We start from the raw sequence: 24,244 nt of genomic DNA on the forward strand, positions 1-24,244 counted from the left end.
TTATCCCGAAAACGACTTTCTTCAAAGACAATCTAGCATCCTCAATCTCATTAAACACTACATTTTTTGTTTGTTTGTTCTTTTGGTCTGACAGTTATATTCTGCTTAACCAAGGAAACATTCTTTTACCCTAAAGAGAAATTAGGAACATTCCAACAGCCGCATTGAAGCAAAACCAATTCGAACGTTGGCGGCAACTTTAGTAGTACAAGTTAACATTATTCCCTCACCGCACTTGGTTATAGAAGGCAGGGGGTGGTGTCATTCCTTCACCACATTGACACCAAGCTAGTAACCTTATCTTTCAAACTCTGCTTTAATCATATTCAACAACAATGGCTGAAGCTCTGGTTTCCGTATTGCTAGAACAGTTGGCTTCCATCACCCTGCAGCAGATAGAGGAAGAGGTGAGGCTGGTCGTCGGCGTCGACCAAGAAGTCGAAAATCTCATCGGCCATCTCCAGGCAGTTCAAGGCGTGCTCCAGGATGCAGAGGAGAGGCAAGTGAAGGAGGCCAACGTCAAGAATTGGCTGTACAATCTGAAAGACGTGTCGTACCAGATAAACGACGTGTTGGATGAGTGGAACACCGCCATTCTCAAGCATCACATGGAGAAGCAAGAAAAAGAAGGTGAGAATAATGATCTTGTCCTTGCTATAAGGTACGGTTTACCATTCCCTCCTTCCTCAGAAATATTCTTATCTGTTTTGGTCAAATTGGTGATCGCATAATTATGCGTCATGACATTGCTAAGAGGATAAAAGAAATCAATGAAAGGCTAACTTGGATAGCCATTTCAAGAAACAATTATAACTTTCAAAGCACAGTAAGAGGCGCCGAACAAGTTGAACGATCCAAAACCACTTCCTTTGTCGACGTGTCTACCATAATTGGTCGTGAAGAGGAAAAAAATAAAGTACTTAGCATGTTGAAAAGTGAGAGTGGTGATCAATTGGTGATCCCCATTGTAGGGATGGGAGGGTTGGGCAAGACTGCTTTTGCCCAATCTGTGTACAATGACCAAAATGTAACAACTCATTTCCACAAGAGAATATGGGTTTGTGTGTCGGACCCTTTTGAAGAGATTAAGATTGCCAAAGCCATCATTGAAGTTCTGAATAAAGACGATACTCGAAAGAACTCAAATGAGTTTCATGCTAAAATATGAAAACTATGAGAGAATATTTGTTTGTGGGAATTTTCTGTGTATTCTTCTCCTTGTAGGAGGTCATATTTAGAATACAACGAAACCTGAATGGGCAAGTAAATAATAAATTCCTAAATCTATTTACAGTAGGAAATCAGGAATTAAAGTAAATCAATTACAATTATAATAGGAATTCTTGGTGTGTAAGGAAAGTAAGTGAATATCCACAAGTCACGCCAACACTCCCCCTCAGTTGGTGCATAGATGTCGCCAATGCCCAACTGATCTAGTGAATTGTGGAATGCTTTACTGGAAATCGCCTTTGTCAAAATATCCGCCAATTGATCCTCGGATTTCACAAAATGCGCAATCTAGTCCATATGTCGGGGTCGTTAGTCGAGAAGTCATAATCTGTGCAGCGGAAGATGCATAGGATACAGGTTGAGTAGGAATTAGGATCGGAATATGAGCCTGAGTCGAGGCCGGAGTCAGAGTTGAAATCGGGATCAGGGTCTGAATCAGAGACAAATTCGGGGTTGGGGTCATCATCGGAGTGGGGGTCGGGGTCGTCTTCGGAGTTGGGGTCGGGGTCGGGGTCGAGGTCGTCGTCGTCATAGTCGGGGTCGGGGTCTGGGTGGTCGTCATCATAGTCGGGGTCGGGGTCGGGGTCGTCAAAAGAGGATCCTGATTCTAGATCGGGTTCGGGGTCAAAGTCTGCATCTGTAGGAGCGGAGCCATCTGGGCACTCAACTCAACGATGGTTGGTGGAGAATGAGAGAATGAGTCGGTGGTGCTACCTCCATGAGGGTTGAAAAAATCATCAACCCCCATAACACTAAATAAAATAATCTCTATTACAATAGGACAAAATATAATTGGTAAGTAACCAAAATTCTAATGAAATAAGGAACCAAAATTCTAACTAAATAAGGACTCGCCAACACTTCCCCTCAAGTTGGGCAAAGATATTTCGCACGCTCAACTTGACAAGCGAGTCACAGAACACCATACTTGAGAAGTAACAATTGTAGAGAAGATCTTTTAGTCAACCACGAGTGAAACAAGTGACAAACTAAAACAAAGTTCATAGCGGAAACACAAGAGCAAACCCTAAAAAATAGGGCACATAGCAAAACACAGAAATCCTGTGAGCACGGCTGTAGATAAGGCAGAACACAGAAACCCTGTGAGCACGGCAGTAGGTAAGGCAGAACACAGAAACTGTGTGAGCACAGCAATTGGTAAGGCAGAACACAGAAACCCTGTGAGCACGGCAATAGGTAAGGCAGAACACCGAAACCCCATGAGCACGGCAGTAGAGACAATGGCAACAATAAATTCTTCCATATAAACTTTAGCTAATTCACTCATACACAACTTCTCTTCAATCCTCCTCTCCCCTTGAAGAGAAGGGGTCGTCGGAGTCAAGAAATAAGCAACATCTTCATGGAAATATGTCAAGGTAATTGGGATAGGTCAATAAACATATCCCTTTCACTCAGGGGGGAGAAGAACACTTAAATTTTTTTCTTTTTTCATTTATGTTAAAACCATTATATATTACTAGCCTCTCTGCATGCGCTTCCGCGCCTGCGAGAGGCTTTTTAAATTAAAATTTATTTTAGATTTAAAAAAGATAATGGGTAGAGTTATGTTCCATAAAAATAGGATTCATTATCTGATTTTTCTTTTAATTTTAATTTTTAAAATATGAAAAGGTGTGAATTTATCATATTATCCTCATTTAATTAATAATTTTAATTCTTAATGTTTGGATTAACCAATGGCATTTTATGGTATTATGAATGTTTCACCATTCTCTGCCTTTTGCTTTATATATATAGATTCAATTTCATATTTATTTTAAACTAAAGATAATATAATTTTATTATCTATGTATTTTTTAACGTTAGAATTTTTTTAAATTGATTTTTTCAAAATACAAATTCCCAAAAATACACTTGAAAAATAGCTCACATATTATTATTCTCAAATTGTACTACCATTATCATACATGTTTTCACTATTTTTATTTTATGAATCTGTTTTTCAATTAATCTACCAGACGTATTCTAGAAAAAGACAAAGAACAAAAAAGAACAAAATTGATTAAAAAAATATTTAAAAATAAAAAGACTGTAAGTAGAGAAAAGAGAAATGAGAAAATCAACTCCCATAAATTAAAGAATTTGGTTATTTAAATTATGAGGATTTGCAACTCCAATTCCAATAGTCAAAAGTACATTTAATACAATCTCCAACTCACTACCACCATGGTAGGACGCCACTGGCAAGGACATATCAGATAATATAAATTATGATACTATACGCTAAATTACAATCTATGCCACATGCAGCCACTCACCCTTCTTGTTGCTACCCATGAAGTTGGAAACCGCATCAGAGCAGACCAGTAACATTTGAAAACCTATTGAACCGTTGGTAGTAACATTGGGAGCCAAAAACATATAAACAACTTGCAACTTGGAGAATAAAAAACATTGGGAAAATAAACTCTGACCGAAGAAAACTGGATTAGGAACATTTTAAAAACAATTGGACCGTTGGTAGTAACATGGTAAAACGGTCAAATTAGTAAAATATAAAGAAAAACAAAAAATTAAATAATGTTACCCTCGTGAAATTTGTTATAAAAACCAGAGCTGCCAATGAGGATTATTACTTACTTCACCAAGCCTTTTTCAGTCTCGCCACTAGCTTTCAAGCGCTGCTTAGATCATATTTCCTGGTTGTTTAGTCAAGAATCATATACTTCCCAGCTGTGCCATTTGGATTTCATATTATCCCTTTCGTTTTTCTACCACCTTTCAGTTTCTAACTCCAACATTACATCAATGGCTGAAGCACTCCTTTCCGTGGTCCTAGAACAGTTGGTTTCCCTCACTCGTAAACAGATAGAAGAAGAGGTGAGGCTGGTCGTGAATGTTGACCGAGAAGTTGAAAATCTCATCTTCCATTTCAATGCTATTCAAGCTGTGCTCCAGGATGCAGAGGAGAGGCAGGTGAAGGAGGCCAACGTCAGAAACTGGCTGCGGAATCTGGAGGATGTGTCGTACGACATAAACGACGTCTTGGATGAGTGGAACACTGAACTTCTCAAGCACCAAATTGAGAAAGAAGAAGAGAAAGAAGGTAAAAATGTTGCCCTTACAAAAAGAAAGGTATGCTTCTTCATTCCTTCCCCCAGCGTTTGTTTTGGTTCAATTGGTAAGGTAATTATGCGTCGTGACATTGCTGTGAGAATAAAGGAAATAAATGAAAAGTTATCTGAGATAGCCATTTTAAGAAAAAATTATAACTTTCTTGAGAACACAATTAGAGCCACTGAGAAACTTGAACGGGTTGAAACTTCTTCTTTTGTCCAAGTGTCTAGTATAATTGGTCGTGAAGAGGAGAAAAATAGATTAATGAGCATGTTGTTAAGTGAGAGCAGTCAACAAGGGAAGAGCCCATTTGTGATCCCCATTGTGGGGATGGGAGGATTAGGAAAAACTGCCTTTGCCCAGTTAGTCTATAATGATGAAAATATAAAAACTCATTTTAAACCTAGAATATGGGTTTGTGTATCAGACCCTTTTGAAGAGATCAAGATTGCCAGAGCCATTGCTGAAGCTCTAAATAAAGATGATAATCGAATTAATTCAACTAGTTTGCAACCTTTGTTGGAATGTATAAATGAATATATTAGTGGTAAAAAGTTTCTCATTTTTCTAGATGATGTGTGGACTCCAACCATTAGTAATTGGGAACCATTAATGGAAGCTTTACAAAATAGTGCTATAGGCAGTAGAATATTGGTGACCACGAGAAAAGAGACGGTTGCTACTGTGATGGGAGCACCCGCTGATCACGTAATCCATTTGACCATCTTGAGTGATCAAGATTGTTTGCAATTATTCAATAAAATTGCCTTCTTTAATAGAGAAAGAGATGATCAGCTTGAAGATATTGGGAGAAAAATTGTAAAAAAGTGCAATGGTTTGCCTCTTGCTGCAAAGACATTAGCTAGTCTCATGCGATATAAGAAAACTAGAAAAGAATGGGTAGATGTTTTGGATAATAAGATATGGGAGTTAGAAGAAGTTGAACAACAGGTTTTTCGATCCCTATTCCTAAGTTATTATGAGTTGAGTCCGGCAGATAGACGTTGTCTTTTATATTGTGCAACTTTTCCATTATAGCTATAAGAAAAACGATTTGATTGAGTACTGGATGTCACAAGAATATCTCAGTATGAAAGGAGATAGTGAAAAAGAAATAATAATAGGCCAACAGTACTTTGATAACTTAGTGATGCGTTCTTTTTTCCAAGATTTTGGTAAAGACAGAGTGAATGATGATATTATAGCTTGCAAAATGCATGATATTCTGCATGACTTTGTACAGTTTGTCACCAAAAATGAATGTTTTATTATGGAGATGGCAGAAAGTTGCAAAGAGAAAAACATGGTAGTGGATAATAAGGTTCGTCATTTGAATATAATGTCAACATACAATGATTCGTTTCCTGTTTCAATCTACAATTGCAAAGGATTACGGACTCTGGTAATTTCTACTTCAAAACTTCCTCTGTTACCCTCAGACTCATTTTCAAAATTGAAAAGCATTAGAACGTTAAAGTTGAATGAAAACTCAATCAAAGAAGTTCCCGAAAGTATTGGCGGACTAGTACATTTGCGGTATCTCGATTTAAGTCAAAATAAGGAACTGAAAGAATTACCCGATTCTGTGGGTAATTTATTCAATCTGGAAACATTGCGTCTCATTGACTGCTTTAAACTCAGAGAACTACCGGTGAGCTTAAGAAAGTTGGTTAACTTAAAGCATCTTTATATTGAGGGGTGCTACACTCTGAAAGTACCAAAAGAGATCGGAAGATTAAGAAATCTGCAAATCTTAGATTGGTTGTGTCTTCAAGACGGTGGCGATGATGATGAAGGAATTTTCAAGTTAGGGGATTTGGGAAACTTGGAGCAGCTTCAAGGGAGCCTTTGTATAAGAAACTTGAATTTAGCGAAAGATGGGAGTGAGGCTAAAAATGCGGAATTGGTGAACAAGAAGAACCTCCTTCATTTGACTCTACATTTTTTGTACGGGATAAGTGAGCCGAATTTAAAGCACGAAGAAATACTGAATGGCTTTCAAGTGCATACAAATCTGGAGTCGTTGACTATCTGGGGCAACCATACTACCACCCTGTGTCCAAGTTGGATGATGAGCTGTCATAATCTGAGAAGGCTTGAATTTTCTTATGTTCCATTTTGTGGGGTTTTGGCTCCTCCCGTGCCTTGAATATTTACAGATATATTGGATGCGGAGTGTGAAAAAGGTGGGAGTTGAATTTTTGGGAATAACAGGCGAAACACCGCAAACATTAATAAAGTCGTTTCCGAAATTGAAAGAACTCACACTTGGAGAAATGGAGCAGTGGGAAGAATGGTAAAGGAGTAGAAGAAGAGGATTCTAAAATTACAATAATGCCATCTCTTTTATACTTTGAAATCTTGTACTGCGCTAAGCTGAAAGCACTGCCGAACTTCCTATGGAAGACCCCGCTGCGGGAATTGAGCATCTGCGACACGAGATGTGGAACGGAGTGGGTGAAAAAGGCGTCTCAAGTCCAAAACATCGAAATTAATGGCAACTTTGTGAAAAAAGACGGAGTTGAAATGGAGGAGGATTGATGGTAGGGGTCTGCCTATCTGATCCACCTCCTGGGCTAAAATGGTAATTTTGAACACCTTCCTTGTAATTCTTTAATTTTATTTATAAGCTTCTCTGATAATTGTTATCAATAAATACAAAGGAGGAATTCAAATTAGCTATAAGCTTAATTAATTAGTGTAAAATTTCCATAAACTGTAGGTATAAACACATTCCTGGATGAGTTTTGATCATTCTTTGATCCTTTGGAATAAGGAGAATCAACACAGCACTGACAGCAGGTCTTTATCTAGTATGTTTCTTTTGAGGTGTTCAGTTCGCAGGTTCCTTATGGTACGTAATTGACTTGGCAGCTGCCCTTGTTCTAATTCGAGCAGGTCTCGTCTCTGCTATATATCCTCATTTGATTTCAATTCATCATGCTTACCTCCTAGTCCTAGTGATTTCTGCCATTTTGTTATGCAGGGTCTTTACTTGGGACAATAACCTGGTGCAAATCATGGATGCATGGATGTCATCTCCTCAGTCCTCACAAGGATCAGCTTTACTTTCTGTGGCTGTGGATCTTTCTGGTTTATTTATCTATTCCGAAAGTTTTCCTTCTTCTTCCTCCTGACCTTTTTCTGTCCAGTTATATGCTTCAATATTTGTTGTCATTTTTTTATGGCCCTGAATATGGAAGAAACTGAACATGATGAATTGATCAAATTCTTTCAGGTCCGTCAAACTTGACACATCTGAGCTTTAGAAGAAACGATGCAGTTCTTCGCATGGAAACGATGCAGTTCTTCGCATGGAATTAGTAGCTTCGGTTGCTGTAATTAACTTGATCAAGATGGAATTGGACAGAGTCAGAGTGTCATGAGATCCATAGAAGACTTGCTCATCTCCAAGGTATATTTGCCTCAAATTGTACAAATTGAGAATATCAACTTTACTTTTTCCTGTCACAACTATTCGAGTTACATCTGTTTAAGGTTCTGTTTTGAAAGTGTAATCACATTCAAATCCAATTGAATTCTCTCATTAACTTTGCCTTGCAGTGTCCAAAACGACTACCATGTTTGTGGAGACTCTGTCAAGTGGAAATTACTTTAGTTTCTTAATGCACCTGCAAAACATATATATTTGAGAATTGGGCTTAGGATCGTTGCATCTCAATTAAGAAGTTAGGGACATTTTCCAGTCCAGAGGGCACGACTTCGTGATGTTGCAAAGCCGCTCAAGCCACGCCAATGTAGTTTTTGTTTCTAAGTCGCATGCTTGATTTTGGAGCTCTTTTCAGTCTTTCCACCCCAGTTTTTCTTTGGGCCCCATTTGGTTCATGGGAAAGGAGGCTTGGGAATGAGAATTCAATTGCTTTCCCATGTTTGGTAAGTTCAAGCATGGGAAACAGTTTCCTGGCACATGGGAAAGTATGGGGGAAAAATGAAGCCCTCTTTTCAACTTGGGAAAGTTTGGGAAAATGAGCCAACATTCAATGCATAATTTTCATGACTATTTTGTCCCTATAAACAAATTAGAATTACAATGTATCATTAAATGCATTCTTTTTTTATTTGATTTAATATGGATATAATTGGAAAATTATACAAACTTTGTTTCCATTCCTACTCAAAACAAACATGGGAAAGAAAACAAAGTGAAATTTTCCAGTTACTTTCCTGACATTACCAAACATGGTTCATTTCTCATACCCTAGGAAATGACATGGGAAGTGATTTCCCCTCAAATCCATTCCGTGAACCAAACGGGGCCTTAGTAGTGTTTGGTAAAACCGCTACTATAGTGGATAGGATTTTGATTGGAAAGTAAATATTGCAAGGTAATATTTTTGGAATTTGGAACCAAACTGGTCTTTCAAGCCTTCAAGATGATTGACCTGCCCCGCTCCTTTCCTTGATTTTCTTATAATTTCTTGATATGTATGGTATTCTTTCTTACTCCGAAGTTTTGTCCCATGTGATTTTCTTTGAGAAGGTTTTAACGAGGCCACTTTATTACATGCTGACTCTGTTGTTCTTGATTATTTGAATGAATTATCGTTTGCCTTTAAAAAAAGAATTTCAAGTGAGCTTTTAGTTCTGCAAGGTGACGCCAAAAGACATTACAAAGGTTCAGATTGGTGTTTATTTAGAGTTTGGACCTTTTTGGCCCCATGAAAATAACCAAGAAAAAGGAAACGTGAATAAAATAACCACCTTTTAATTTTCCATTTGAGCCAAAGTCCAATATGCTTTAAAATGTCCATTCTAAACCCAGTACAAAAAATTGGCAATGTATCATTTGATTGACACTGGAGGATCCCGTTTTCGCAATCCCATTCTTGGAGTATGCCAACTCATTTGTCAATTGAAGTTAAGTTAAAGCCAATAATGACCTTTAAAAACAATTATATTATATTCAAATTAAAGATGCTATCTTGGAAGATAGATGATGATTTACTTTGTTTTAGCTGTTTAAAAGGTGATATTGGTAATTGGCCGTTTTGTACTTCTGAACTGGGATATGCGACTATCCAATAAGGGGTCACTTTTTGAATGATGTGGCCTGGACTTCTATGTGCTCATTGTTTACAAGTTTACAACCACGAGCAAGAAGAGCACACTGAGATGGCCATATGTTATTAATTTACTCATGTTATAATACGTGTAGTCATTTATTTATTTTAAATTTTAGGTCATAACATATCAAATTTTTCGTTTGCATATAGACCATTATGTGTCTGTATATACAGTCACACCCCAAAATTTCTCCAGAAATAGCTGGAGCTTATGCTAGCAGAAAAAGGAACCTTGCATCATTGCCATATTGATCAACCGCTCATCAGGGTCCTTGAATTTAGTAGTGGCATGGGCTTATTGGCTGCCAAAATCAGTGCAAACAATTATTTCTCTTTTTAAAAGTTGCGTGGACTTGGCGCCTCTAATTTGGTCATAGCTCCTTCACAAGCTGTGGCAGTGGCACACATGCATCGACACTAAAGATAATGTTATAATGATGATGATGATGGAGGATGACTATTTGTCAATAAGCAACTGAATTGAAAGAGGTTTGTTAATACAAGTGGTTAAAGAGCATTCACAAAATCCTTTTTGTATTCTTTTTTTTTTAAATTGAAATACTATTCAGACGTCACACTGCACGCACAATACAAACACTATAGGAAGTCTTATATTTAATTAAGCTAATTCTCCTTAAGTTGTGAAGAAAACACTCCAAACAACATTAATAAATGCACAATAAAACCAATGCATGACAATCTCCATATGAGGACACTTTTGCTTCTCCATAACATTTGTCATCAACATTAACAAATGCACAATAAACCCAACGTAAGAGTTTCCTTTATTTTTTTTTCTTAACGAAGTTTAGACTTGTAGGACTTGATTCCTAAGAGTAGTTCCAGCAGCTCTACCTGCTCAGGGAGAGAAAATACGCTCTATTGATACAAAATAGCCTAGGCAAGACATGGGCTCTATCAAGCTCTGGCATACCCAAAGGCAAGAACAGCCTGAACTATTGTCTGAGGGCACTAACGTTAGCGATTAAATTATTTTAAACAAAAATCGAAAAAAATACCAAAAAGTTCATAATATTATTTTATACATACCTAGCAATTTTTATTATTATTAATCTCATACATATAAATAAGATTAATCCCATGTGAATAGTAATTGCCTTTGGGTTGGAAAAGCAACAAAAATATTGCTAAGACATATACTATTCACATGAACAGTAAATGCCATTGTCTCCCCTTGTATTTTGCCATGGCAAATAAGTGTAAGTGCTCTAAGTAATTAAAATTACCGAAATTGAAGAGACTAAAGCGGAAAATAAGCCAAACTACAAGGGCGGAAAATGGTATTTGGTCTTAGTTAAATGGTGTTCCATAATTAAGTGATCCGTATTAGGTTATGTTTTTCAAATAAGTAACCAAATTAATCAATTAACTTATATGTCAACAAAATGAAGTACTAACTTAAATAAATTTGTCATTAAATCAGATATAGATAATTGAACTTATCCGACTTGTACCTAAGCTGTCCCTATCTTTCAAAATGTTGCTTTGTCACCTCCCAATTTTGTTCATAAACTGTTATAAATTGAATATGTTACTTGTCTGGCAATAGAGTTGTTCAAAATCTTATCCAATTTGTCCAAAATGTCAATATAATCCAATTTAATTAGGTTCAATGTCTTTGGCAATGTGAATTGAACCTCCAAATTCAAAAATTGACATACTTGAATTTATAAACTTGTCCGCAAAGAAAATACAATGAATAAAAACCTTTCAAATATGTAATAATGTGTAGTATAAACATTTATTTTCAATCATTTACGATGCGTTTAGATGAGTTAGCTTAGAATTATAACTCACAATATATTGACAAGTTTGTTTTGGGACATGGACAATGTGTTAACAAGCTTGCCATATTTTAAGGGCGTAATTAGAGGACCAGACATCAAACCTTAAAAGAAAGTACAAAGTCAGAGAGTTGGTGGAGTGAAATACCAAAAAGGCCCCTGCACGTTTTTCCCTCCAACACGTCGAAGAAGACTAAGAATAGGGGTGATGTGTACAACTGTCGCATATTCGGAGGGCCCGTTCTCTATGGGCTTTGCTTGACCACCACCCAGGTTTGTTTCTGTTGGGGACACAACACAACAACACAAACAACAATTTCTCGCTCTCTAATCTCTCAGGAGAACAAAAGAGAGAAGAGAGAGAGAGACTCTCACAAAAGCTTCTTCCTTGTCCTCATTCATCATCTTCTCTTTCCAAACCAATAACAACCCACATTTCAATTTGTTTCTTCATATTTTATACAAGGTATGTTTTTTTCATTTCAAAAGCTTTGGCCTTTGGTGAATTGTTCTGTTTTTGTTGTTTTACTTTTGGAAAATAAATCATGGTTTTGCTTGTTTGATTTGGTTTTTTTGCTGTTTTTGTGGGTTTGATTTGGTTGGTTTCTGGGTTTGATCTTTTGGGTTACATTGTGAGTTTTGATCAATGTAGGCGCGGGGTGGTGTGGATCCATGTGGGATATGTTTCTGTAACTCTGGGATTCAGAGGATGACTAACCGAATCGCGGAAACGCCTCAGGTACGTTTATGGTTCAATTATATTCCTGTTTTATGACAAATGCTGCTTTTTTGTTGTTGTTGTCAATAGCTTGAATCTATAGGAAGGAACACACATGAACATTGTACATGCATAGTCACACAAATGTACTATACAGACACAATTCGAATGTGCATTATTTTTGGTGGAAAGGAAATTTATATGGTGGTTGTGTGTTTCAGGGAGAAGGCAATGCTCCTCCTCCTCCTCCCCCGCCTGGTGGCCCTGATCGACCTGAATCACAGCCTTCTCGTAGTGGCAATACGGTAATGTCATGTTATCTTCAATCATAACAATATTGTGGCTGAAGTTTATTTTCATACTATCCCTGGTTTGTATGAGCCTGTTATCAGTGAGTTCACGAAACATAGTTGTCATTATCGGATTTGGGATCATTATCATCAATTGATTATCATCGCCATTTCCTTTATTGCCCTTGTAGTTGATAGGCTCATATTGAAACTTAGAATTTGTATGTATATTCTGTTAATATACCACATGTGAAACAAATTTGTTGACTGTATATTTTCTTTGCAGTTAAAATATTAAGGATAAAGTTTGTTAAGAGGAACAGCAACATATGATTGCAATGCTCAGAGAATTTATAGCTTTATATTGTTGCATAACCTCAGCCTTTACCAAAAGACAAAAGCTTTCGAGACTTTAGGTGGTGATCAATAATTTAGATGAATGAGGATTAAATAATGCCCTATACTATTTGTTTTCATGTAATCTCTTTTTTTTTTTCAAAAATTTCCGGGTTCACCGAAGTGAAACTACCATTCTGAAGTATGACTGTTTTGCAGATTTTCAAGAGTGGGCCACTATTTATATCATCGAAAGGAATTGGATGGACATCTTGGAAAAAAAGATGGTTTATTTTAACTCGTACTTCGCTGGTTTTTTTCAGAAGTGATCCAGTAAGTAGTTATTTTCTGGTAAATAGTGTGTGCATGTGCTTAAATCTGTTTCTTCTTGTCTGTTTCTTGTGTTATCCGTAAATATTTTGACATCCTAAGGAATTAGTTATCTTTCATCACAGCAAAATGGCTGCAAGGAAACATTTGACGTATTATTGTCATTAAGCGCTACACTGAGCTTTTCTTATGAAAAAGCTTGCAATGCGATAATGATGAGTACTCATTTCATAAAAGTGGATGAACTCATTCATTGGCAAAAGCATGGTGCCTAGAAACTCTTCATGTTAGGACTTATAGTATGTCCCCTCTAGTCCTGTTGCAGGAGTTTTATTGTGTCAGATCATTCATCTGATTGACATGTGTTGGCCAGCCAATGCCTTTTTTCATAATATTTTTATTTCTGTATGCATATACCAGAAGAAAAAACCCAAAAAGAATCGTATTTTGGTAGGTGATGTGGTTATTTTAAATGCGGGCTAGGAACATTTGCCTTCCCGTATCAATTTAATGACAGTGTTTTCTATGGTCCTCTCTCTCTCTCTCTCTCTCTCTCTCATGCTTGTTTCATTAATAAGTTTTTTAAATGTTTCAACTTTCATCTACTATAATTGCATTGCCAGAGTGCTGCTCTAAAGGGGAGTGAAGTGAATTTGACCCTGGGTGGTATTGACCTCAACAATTCAGGCAGGTTGGCTTGTAATTCTGAATTGGATTTTATCTGCTATTCTGCTCTTGTATGACTGCTAACCTCACAGCATTTAATTGTAAATTTTTCTAGTGTGGTTGTCAAAGCAGACAAGAAACTCTTGACCGTGCTATTTCCGGATGGCCGTGATGGACGAGCTTTCACACTTAAGGCATGTCTTTCCCTTTTGTCTCTACTATAATTGTTTCTTGGTCGAAAACTTGAAAAATGCTTCTATTGTCTTAATGGAACTTTTAGATTTTCAACTTCTCCATTTTCTTTTTGCAAATAGGAAAAGTTAATTAGAGCAAGCCATAACAGGATCTTTCAGCAGGATTCTCATGAAACAGCATATTCAACTGACTGGGAAAAAAAATTCCTCATAAAAATCATATGTAATCTAGTCTTTATATGACTAATCATGCATAGAAGCCATAGAATCTGCTGTTCGCTTATGGATAAATATGATTCCTTTCTGTAAAAATATTCTATGGTCCTGCATAAATTTCCTTCCTGTATATGTATAAAGTAAACTCCTTCAAAACTGGGTTAATTTGTGCTTCTACATTTTCCTCTATCTCTTCATTTTTTTAATGTTTCCATATATAAAGGGCGATACATGATTTGATACAATGACAATCTGAGCACATATTTTCTACATATTCCTGTCTAGAGAATGTAAAAATTTATTGTTTAAAGGAACTTATATTTGGTTCTACCATATCCTATCAAATATGAATCTATATTTTTTCAAACTTGTTGAGGAAATTGCATCGGCTGTGTGCCCAAGCTAGAACTTCAAGGGAAGAAGAAAGACACTACCTGTGCATAACACTTTTGTAAAAGTAGGGAAAACATTGAGAAGTTGACAAAAGAAGTTGACTAGTTTGAAAACCTTTTGACCAAAAGTTAGATATGGAGGCTATTGTGGTCTCGCTATCTGCTGCTGACGTATTGGTTATACCTCTTCCTTCTGCAGGCTGAAACTTTGGAGGATCTACATGAGTGGAAGACTGCACTTGAGAATGCTTTGGCACAAGCCCCAAGTGGTGGAGCTCATGCAATGGGGCAAAATGGTATATTGGGGAATGAGAAGACTGATTCAGTCGTTGGTTCTTTGGACCAGTGTATGCTCTTCCTATAATGATGCTTTAGACATAGTGTTTAACATATTTATGCTATGCTGTGTGGATTTGTCTTTCCTCAGTTAGCGTAGTCTCATAAGATCAACTCTGGTTTTAAACCATTTACACATTACACTACCTGAGCCTTTATCATATTTATTTGGCATTTATGTGGTATGCAGAAGCTCTACTTTCTACTGGTTAAGTAAAATCTCTCTGGAAAAATCTAAAGAGACAACTTGAACTACGTTTTTTTTTTTAACTTATTAGAATTTCGGTGCAACCATTATCGTAAGACTAACAAAAGTCGACAAGTATTGATAGAACTTCTGGTCATTATCCAAATTCAATTGTACACTGATGGGTTCTGCTGCATTATGAATACAAAGATTTGAGTTGTGTATGCAGTATAATGAAATCAAAGTTCATCATATTTAGTTTTCTGGTACTCAATGTTCATCATGGCTAATCTGTTAAGCATGAAATCCTGTAGCACAGGTTTTCTTATGATGGGATCTTGCATTGTATATTTTGAACTTGAATTAATTTCTTTGCTATGCTTATTCCACCTCATTGAAATATTGGCATTTGTATTTCTTTTTAGCAAAGGAGAAAAAGCCTGCAAAATCTACAGTCATTGGGGTGCCTGTTTTGCTGGCCTTGGAAGATGTTGATGGAGCTCCATCTTTCTTGGAAAAAGCCCTTAGGTTCGTAGAAGAATATGGTGGGTTCTCCTTATCTCACAATCATGTCACCTCAACTTAGTACTACAATTGTATTCAATATAGTGCACCGACTTAATTTATATTGCCTATTTTTTCTTCTGAATATAAAGAAATATATTCGTAGTTCTTTTAGTAGATTGGTCTTTTCATGCTTTAGAGATTTTTTTTTTTAATGCCTGCACTGTCGGAGACACCGTAATTGGTATCTAGTCTTCTGATTTGGATGTATTTTTGACCTTTTTGGTACTTTAATTATAATCATTGGTCTTGTGATATAGAACACTCATTTTGTATCCTTTAATGCATGCAGTTAATTACAGAGTTTTCAATATCTCTGTCTGTGTGTGTATTGATTTGTGGTCAAGCAATGCCTTGACATAAGATTTCCTGCTGGGATTTAGTAGAAATGGTTCTCTGTACCTAAAAAATGGGAAAGTATGAAAATTGGTGAAAAAAGTTCAACCAGCTAGCTGAATTGGAAACTGGCAGCAGCCCACGGATATTGGCTGTTTTCTTGTTTTTACTGCTTTCTGGCTTAAACAGTATCTTTTTTCCTTGTTATAAGAGAAATGGAGGGGTTCAACATAAAAAAGGAGACAGTAGACGAAGAGAAATATAGGAGAGAGAGAGAGAGAGAGAGAGAGAGAGAGAGAGAGAGAGAGGAAAGGAAAAGGATGTGAAGACAAGAAGACAATGAGAGAGGAGACTGTTGTAAAATTTGAGAGAGAGGAGACAGATTGTTGTAAAATTTGAGAGAGAGAGAGAGAGAGAGAGAGAGAGTTGTATAAATTACAAATATTTTGATAAAATTCAAAAAGATTCTTGGCTTAATTTTTCCCTTGAAAGGCATCTTCTTCTTCTTAAGGGCTTCAGTTTTTTGTTTTAAAATTTTGCTGTGAAATTTATTTTCTTGGTTTCCTTAGTGGTTTTATACTTTTACCTTTTGTTGAATAAATCGCACTTTTAATCCCTTCGTAATATCTTGATTTGAATTTATCCCTAGAATTCTTAATTGTACCAATTATTTTTGTATAACTATTACATTAACTGGACTTCCGTGGTTCAACTGCTGTTGATCCTTTGGCCTGGACCCCTCGCCCTCCTACACTTTGATGACCAGTCTGATCCTGAAAACATTGATAGGATCTATTGTATACTTAGGGTTTGTGTTTTTGTGAAAAAGATATTTTAGGACGGGGTTTTTAGTTCAATAGTAAAACTTTCTTGTCGGATTTTGGATACATTTTTTTTTAAATTTAACCCTTGCACAAGTTGTGTACATGTGACAATTCAGCTGTTCTGTAATCTAGTATATTTCATTGATGTTTTGTTTATATTCAGTTTTATTTCTTTTTGGTTAATACTGGCATAACAAGGATTTAATAGGTATAAATGTTTTCAGATTTTTATAAATTTAACATATTTATACTTAAGGCTCATAAGTTGAAGCTGTCACTTGAGGGTGCTTTGTAGATAGACTATGAACAATCTCGTGTCTATATGATCTTTTCCATTATTAGTTTTGGTTATAATTATTATTTTTACTTGTTCGATATATGAATCTGATCATTTGGTGGAAATCAATAGGAGTCAAAGTAGAAGGGATCTTACGGCAAGCTGCAGATGTTGATGATGTTGAAAGTCGAGTACGAGAATATGAACAGGGTTAGTATCTCTTTTCTTTTATTTAATATTTGGTGTTAAATCATCTTCTTCTTTTTTTAATTACTTTTATTGTTTAATATATCTATTGCAGAGTTTGTTCTTTCATCATTATGTTTTGCACATCTGACCATTAATTTCTCTTTAACAAGTATGCTTAAGAAGTCGACAGCTCATTTGCCATATGCCAGATGTTGGTCATGGAAATTTTTATTCTATTCTTAATCTTGTTCTACCTGTGGTGAAAATTTTCATCTGTTCTGTAGATTCAGGACTGTCCTTTTAAAATTAATTTCTATAGTAATTTATCTCTTCTTGGCTTATGATCTTCTGTAAACAAGGAAGCCAGAGTCATGTATTTACATGGTAGTTTCATATTAGATATGTTTTTCTGTTGGAGTGCACTGTCAATATCTGAGATACTTTCGCGTTATGTTTTATGAATCAGGGAAAGTTGAGTTTTCTCCTGAGGAGGATCCACATATTATTGCTGATTGTGTCAAGGTATCTATTTGTCACAACACAAAATGTTGATTTCTTCATTCAGTTGATCGAATGCTCTGAAAGCTGTTTTTATATTTGTTGTCTTGATGCAAATTTGCAGTATGTCCTTCGGGAGTTGCCATCTTCTCCGGTCCCTGCCTCTTGCTGCAATGCACTACTAGAAGCCTTCCGTAAGTCTGGTATGATGCTTCTGATTTAAAATGTATCATCTGTCTCTTTATTCCTTTAAGTTACGAACATAGGATATGTATTGTGTCATAAGGTTGGGCAAAACATATCATCTGTCTCTTTAACACCCTCTTCATACCCTTTAATTTTATTGTTCTGTGAAATTGGAGTGGCGAATAATAGGGAAAAGTTATTTGAAACCTAGTGATTGGAGGCTATCTAGCTTGCTTTAGAGAGCGAGCACTTGTTAAAGACTTTGTTGTTGCTAAATCTTACAGCCTAAATATTGAACCGCTGACCCTAATTGGTTTTGGGTTAGGGACTCTAGTTCTAACATTACATCATAGCACAGTATCCACGTGTCAGGCCAAATGGCCACATATGCTCCCACCCGATAAAAATTGAACAGGTGCTAGGCTCAATAGACACCACTAGTGAGGGGTGTGTTGAGAGTATCCCACATTAGAAAATGGAAACTTTGCATTAGTGCTTAAAGGATCTTGGACCTCCGTAGTCATTGCCAATTGTTCTTGGGTTGGTCACTCATATTCTAACAGACTATATGCCATAGTATGAGTGGGTAATCCTTCAGAGAATAAGTTTTACATTTCAACCAATTTAATTTAGATTTTAGGTCCGTTGTAAGCAAGTGGCTGAAATTCACACTCTAGTTAATTTGGAATCTATCAATGGAGTACATTGCAACATTTGTTCTATAAGATTACACTGGGTTTATTTTACTATTACATTTGATTTCCTTTAACAGCCATTTCACAATGGTTAGGTAATGATCGCGGTGGTAGAATCAATGCTATGCGTACAACAATATGTGATACATTCCCGGAGCCAAATCGTCGTTTATTGCAAAGGTTACTTTTATGTTGCTATCATTATTTCCGATTTTTGTTTAGATCCAATACCCAAACTACATTTCACTTGCTTTACCATCTTGCATGTATATGGTGTCAAGTTATATTTGGTATGATTTAATTTGTCTCTTTTCCTGGTTCAGAATTCTATTGATGATGCAAACTGTGGCTGCGCACAAAGCTGTGAATCGAATGAGCTGCTCAGCTGTGGCAGCTTGCATGGCACCCTTACTTCTTCGTCCACTTCTAGCTGGAGATTGTGAAGTTGATAATGATTTTGATATGGGGGGTGATGGTTCGGTTCAACTATTGCAAGCCGCTGCTGCAGCTAATCATGCTCAAGCAATCGTTATTACTTTGTTGGAGGAGTATGATAACATATTTGGGGTACGCTCAAACAAGATTTTTACTTTTAAAAAATTACTTTTCTATGATAACACTTCCTCGTATTTTTTCACAAGCAAATTACATGCATTCTCGTACACTAGCTTGAGTTAGTATTGGACTGTGGGATTCTTCATTAATGTTGGTATCCAAACAAATATTTTTTTAGTTTCCATCAATTGTCTTAATTAGCTTGAAGAGTTTACATTCTTTCGTTGCTTAGTATCTTTCTCAATTTATTTGTTGACATGGCCCACTCTGGAATTATTTCGGAAAAATAGTTCGGACTTTGAACTCACATTATAAGGAGTCCATCTTCTTATAAAATGTTTTCCTTTTTGTTCTAAGGTCTTATCCAGGTGTTGTCTCCTTGGCATCAGCCCTTTAATCTTTTTTTTAATGCCATTTTAAGTGAAATTGGAATCTATACCTGCAATATGATGATCTGTATTCACTGGTCATTTTATAATGTTATAATGTTGTTGAAAATATTCAATATTTTTCAAGTTGAAATCAAGTAATCAAGTTCTTTCTTCACACCTCTGTCATTGATTATTTCACCTTGGGTCTGTACTTTTGAGTTCCATAAATACTAGTGCATTGCAGGAAGGTGATCTCTCCCCTGAACTATACAGTGACACCGAAGAGAGTGAAAGTGAGACCGAGGGGGCATCTGACGAAGGTGATTACTATGATGATGAAACTGATGCAGAAACAGATGATGATGTTGAAATTGTTTCTGATGGAACATGCAGTGAGAGTGGCGACTCTGGACACAGTGATCTGCATAATGATAAGGTTCATTTCTATACTTTCTGACTTTATCATTAAACTGCACATATGTTGTGATGATAAAAAGATCCTAGCCTAGTTAATCCTTCAATCCATTAGTGCCAGACCTTGACAAGACAATTTCGTTCTTTCAAGTTGGTTAAATTAATATTGGTGCCTCTGCATAGTTTCCATTAGCTATGCATCCAGCATTTTGTTCATCTCTTTTGCTGTTGCTAGTCCATTGCCAGACAAATTTGGAAGTTTTCATATATAATAATATATTTACTGTTTGCTATGTTTATGTCCCCAAGCTCTTTTGTCTTATGATTTGATCCTAATACCCAAACTAAAACAGTCTTACTTGGCCACTTCTTTAGGCTTTTCACCCGCTTCAACAAATTGTACTATGTTGTGTCCCTGTGACTCTAGTTTCTGCATGGTTGCTGTGATGGTGTGACTCTAGTTTCCGCATGGTTGCTGTGATGTTTTTTTACCTTCTGATCTCATGAATGGATTCTATTTTCATTTTGTTAGGGATTTTGTTTGCTCAAGAAACTATAAGAGATGGAAAATTTGGTTACACCATGTATACTAAATGCTTTAAGGGTGCAGGATGGTGATGATTTTAGCTCAGGTTCCAAGTCCCTTGATGGAGATGATAATATTAAAGCTCAGAAGTTGTCGTCAAGCTCACTTAAAACTTTGCAGCCTCAACATGATGTGCAAAAGAATGAGAATGAACTGGTTTCAAGTAAAAATAATTCGGCAGAGCTGGCTAATGAGTCTGCTGTAGTAGGAGATGTTTCTAGAGAAACAAGTTCTGTGCAGCAGCCAATTGTTCATGGTCTTCCATCCATCCAAAAATCTTCAACTATATCCAATGGACCTGCACTTGGTACAAGAGGTCGTACTGCTTGGGGACGTACCGCTGTAAGTATATGTTTTCTGGAGTGGTAATATGATGCCTTGCTTGTTAGGCCTTTCTATGACTATTTATATTTTTCTAGATTAGGTTATCCAAGAAAGGACTTTGAATTATTCCATACACCCTATCCATTTTCTACTTTTGCATGTGTATGATCCTAATCTAGTGACTGTATTCAGAGGTTTTTTGTTTATTGGTTTTTTCTTTTTTGGGGGGTGGGGGGATTTTGAGTCCAGGCAAAGAAGAACCTTTCAATGGAATCCATCGATTACAGCCTTGAGGAGGAGTAAGTGATGCATATTTCATATCTGTAGAACTACTTTCCTCGTATAAACTTGCATATAATTTTTTTTTTTTGTCGTCCTTGTATCTTTTTTAGTGTCAGCGGATGCCCTCTGTCACATGCTTGATGTTATTTCTGGAAGTGGAGCTATCAATATATAGAACACATGATTTTGATCATGTGGCACATGACCCCAACATCAATATTACTTTTTTGCTAAAGGCATTAGTGATTTACTTACTCTTGATGTACCATTAGTGTTGCCATTTAGGATGCAGTGATTTTTACATTATTACTTATAACTACTAACTACCAGCTATTTGACTAACAGGAAAATATGTCTGTAGCAAAGTTGTAACTTTAAAAATCTTCAGCTCTTTCAATTCGATTAATTATTTCTAACAGCTAGTTTTCTTCCTGTATGAAGGGATGAAATCCAGATGCTTGAGATTACTAAATCGGAGTTGGAAAACAGAATTGCAGAAGAGGTGTATTTCTCTTTCCAGTTACCTTGTATCAAGTTATTTGGAATTTTCTATATTTAAGTCATTCGTTTCCTTTACAGGTTCAAGGGAATGCAGCTCTGCAAGCAAGTTTGGAAAGACAGAAGACAGCCTTGCGTGAGCGTCGTCTAGCTCTCGAGCAAGATGTAAGTTTCATAGGGGAGAATATATTTTCTGGTTTTTCTAATAGTTCCTTTTCTTTACTTTATTTTCCCTGTCTTTCACATATTGAACTTTTAATTTTTTGTACAGGCAAGGAAGTTTTAAATGCTTCTTTATCCATAGAATCTAATGCTTATTAAGTAATTAGTTTCTATTGAATGGTTGAGATCTTCAGTGGTAACTAGCCATGATGATGAAGCTAATAATATACTGTTATTGGACATTAAACGTATTCGCAGGTGGCAAGGCTACAGGAAGAGTTACAGAAGGAGAGGGATTTAACAGCAGCTCTTGAAGCAGGACTTCATATTTCTGGAGGATGTGTACCCAATTTATCCACTGTTGATGAAAAAGTTAGTCTTCTGTCCTTTAACTGGTATGGCATAAGATCTTTCATGATTCACCAAATGGTTAACTTGCGTATGTGCTATAGACAAGGGCAGAGCTTCATGAAATAGCTCAGGCAGAGGCAAATGTTGCCAACTTGAAGAAGAAGGTTGATGATCTAGGTGTACAGCTTAACCAACAACGAGAGCGAAACCATGGCTCTATGGCTGATGCATCCACTTTGTCCCAACACAATCGGGATCTTCATGCAAAACCGTAAGATCTTTAGTTAATTGGTGGTCCTTTCTTGTTGGATCACCCTGTCTTCTATGTAGTCATCCTTGGGTAACTTAGCTGCACTTTCTTTTCCCCTTTTTTGTGTCTTGTTTTTAGGAACACGATGGATAAAAAACAGGACAGTGAAGCCATAGCCCCTTCACGTGATGAATCATCAAGAAGTAAGGTAGATATATTTTGACATTTGAGATATCTTCATGAACAAAGGTCACTGCTTGACTTTAAGTTACACACTTTTTTAACCTCAAAGAGAAGATAGATTAAGAGAAGAACAAATGATAACTGATTGCCTAATATTTTTTAACCTAAAAGTGAAGCAGACTGATTTATTTCAAGAACAATAATATGAACCGACAAAACTTGCTCAGAGAATGTGTTTGGCTCTGAAGAGCTGTAGTTACAAGTTACAACATCAATGGTTGCTTCTATTTTAACTTGGCTTGGTACTGCTCAAGCTTGACTTCTAGATCAAAAGTGGACTATGTTTAAGCTAAATGGAGCCTAATCTTTGAGCGAGCAGTTTGTGCAAAAGTGGATTAAGTATAAGTAGTAACTGCGTTTAAACCAATTTATGGGCATGGTTCAACAGGATACTCAAACAGATGGAGCAGAAAAACATAGAAGCAACTATCGGTCGGTTGTGTTGCCAACCGATTCTTGTGCTGTAGAGCCAATGGGGCCTAAGCCTAGTGCTCCAAGCAACTCCAAGAAAAGTGGTACAGGGGGTGAGGTAGGATTCGTCCTATTTTGCTTTGGCTCCGGTTTGTTTTGTTCTAGTTCAATAGAACTGTAACCAATGGCTCTATTAAATATTTGAAGATTCGTTTTTCATGCGTATACCGCATCTTGCCAGATTGCCCGATGATGATTTTTATTAAGGTTTCTTTGCTCTCTTTTTTTTTGGGTAGGATGACAATACCAATTAAATAGACTAAAAAATCATCCAATTTCTACTTTCTGCTTACTTGCTGCTTTGGATTTTACTCATGTTTCTGCTGGATGAGCTTATTTATTTCTCTGACTAGATAGAAGGCTAGAAATAGTTACATCCCTCTTTGCCTGTGCATAACAGGGCGGCACAACTTCAGCAATAACAAAGTTGACGTCGCGACTGAATTTTTTGAAGGAGCGGAGAAGCCAAATAGCAAATGAAATTCAAGGCCGAGGTTCAGGTCAACCTGCCCAAAATTTGGATAAAAATCAATCAATCCAATACTCAGACAAGAGCTTGGAAACCACAGAAAAGCCAGAGAAGCTTAGAAAAGGAGAGAGTCATTCGTACGCAGAGAGAGGCAGAAAATCAGAAAGCCAACAGCAGCATGGCCTGGACAGAGGAAAATCAGAAAGCCATCTGTCCGTTAGCGTGGAGAAAGGTCGAATCGTAGAGAGTAAAACTTTCGGTTCTCCAAGGGCGGACTCTAGATCATAGCAAATGTTTATATGTTCTCTTAAGGCTCAAGGGCAGTTTTTTTGGCAAATGGGATCTTCTTATTTCATAGAAGAAGAAAAATATTGCTGCTAGACATGGACCAAATTGTGCAGAGTAGAGTGAGGAAGTTCATTGAATAGGTTTTGGTTTTTTTTTTTATTGAGCATTTGATGCCTATATCAAAATAGCTGCTCAAGTCCATGCACCCCCCTAAAGCCCTCTAATGCTCAGGATGTACAGATATGAAGCATCTCCTTGATGTAAAACTGAATTATTTGCAACCCCAAACTGTTCATTTATGCTGCCACAGAGACAGCAGAATTGCCCAGTTATTTGTGTGCGTTGTGTAATTTCCATTCCAGTTGCTTAGTCTATGCTTATAAATTTTTAATTTTAATGGACATGATCAAAGTTCAATTCCCACATCACCGGACCATAAACTCATTTGAGTGGAACTCAACTTTTCCACTCAATTGCATGATGACTTTTTCAAAGTGTCATACGAGAACTATCAAATCTTATTCTTTATGTCAAAGTGTTGTTAAA

The 24,244-nt window shown here is 36.7% G+C and overlaps 2 protein-coding genes across 6 annotated transcripts; both read left to right on the forward strand.

Moving 5' to 3' along the window:
- On the forward strand, positions 291-8,390 carry LOC18794027 (putative disease resistance protein RGA3). 3 transcript variants are annotated; one of them, XM_020555926.1, is made up of 6 exons: positions 291-630; positions 4,039-6,895; positions 7,034-7,209; positions 7,298-7,404; positions 7,550-7,726; positions 7,876-8,390. In XM_020555926.1, the coding sequence occupies exons 1-2, from the start codon at positions 577-579 to the stop codon at positions 5,347-5,349; spliced, it is 1,365 nt and encodes a 454-aa protein (XP_020411515.1). In that variant the 5' UTR covers positions 291-576; the 3' UTR covers positions 5,350-6,895; positions 7,034-7,209; positions 7,298-7,404; positions 7,550-7,726; positions 7,876-8,390. The 3 variants fall into 3 exon arrangements, with proteins under 3 accessions (XP_020411515.1, XP_020411507.1, XP_020411511.1); XM_020555918.1 differs by lacking the exon at positions 291-630 and having other exon boundaries at positions 3,592-6,895; XM_020555922.1 differs by lacking the exon at positions 291-630 and having other exon boundaries at positions 3,592-6,895; positions 7,034-7,165.
- On the forward strand, positions 11,440-24,095 carry LOC18794028 (rho GTPase-activating protein REN1). Of its 3 annotated transcripts, none has more exons than XM_020568633.1 (23): positions 11,440-11,666; positions 11,853-11,939; positions 12,140-12,223; positions 12,764-12,877; positions 13,498-13,565; positions 13,656-13,734; positions 14,542-14,689; positions 15,291-15,410; positions 16,999-17,076; positions 17,522-17,577; positions 17,678-17,756; positions 18,530-18,614; positions 18,758-19,001; positions 19,605-19,796; positions 20,385-20,702; positions 20,934-20,983; positions 21,408-21,468; positions 21,546-21,629; positions 21,885-21,998; positions 22,079-22,248; positions 22,366-22,435; positions 22,859-22,999; positions 23,342-24,095. In XM_020568633.1, the coding sequence occupies exons 2-23, from the start codon at positions 11,910-11,912 to the stop codon at positions 23,696-23,698; spliced, it is 2,742 nt and encodes a 913-aa protein (XP_020424222.1). In that variant the 5' UTR covers positions 11,440-11,666; positions 11,853-11,909; the 3' UTR covers positions 23,699-24,095. The 3 variants fall into 3 exon arrangements, with proteins under 3 accessions (XP_020424222.1, XP_020424227.1, XP_020424232.1); XM_020568638.1 differs by having other exon boundaries at positions 14,542-14,638; XM_020568643.1 differs by lacking the exon at positions 22,859-22,999.

This window comes from Prunus persica, chromosome G1, assembly GCF_000346465.2.
Source record: "Prunus persica cultivar Lovell chromosome G1, Prunus_persica_NCBIv2, whole genome shotgun sequence".
Classification (NCBI taxonomy): domain Eukaryota; kingdom Viridiplantae; phylum Streptophyta; class Magnoliopsida; order Rosales; family Rosaceae; genus Prunus; species Prunus persica.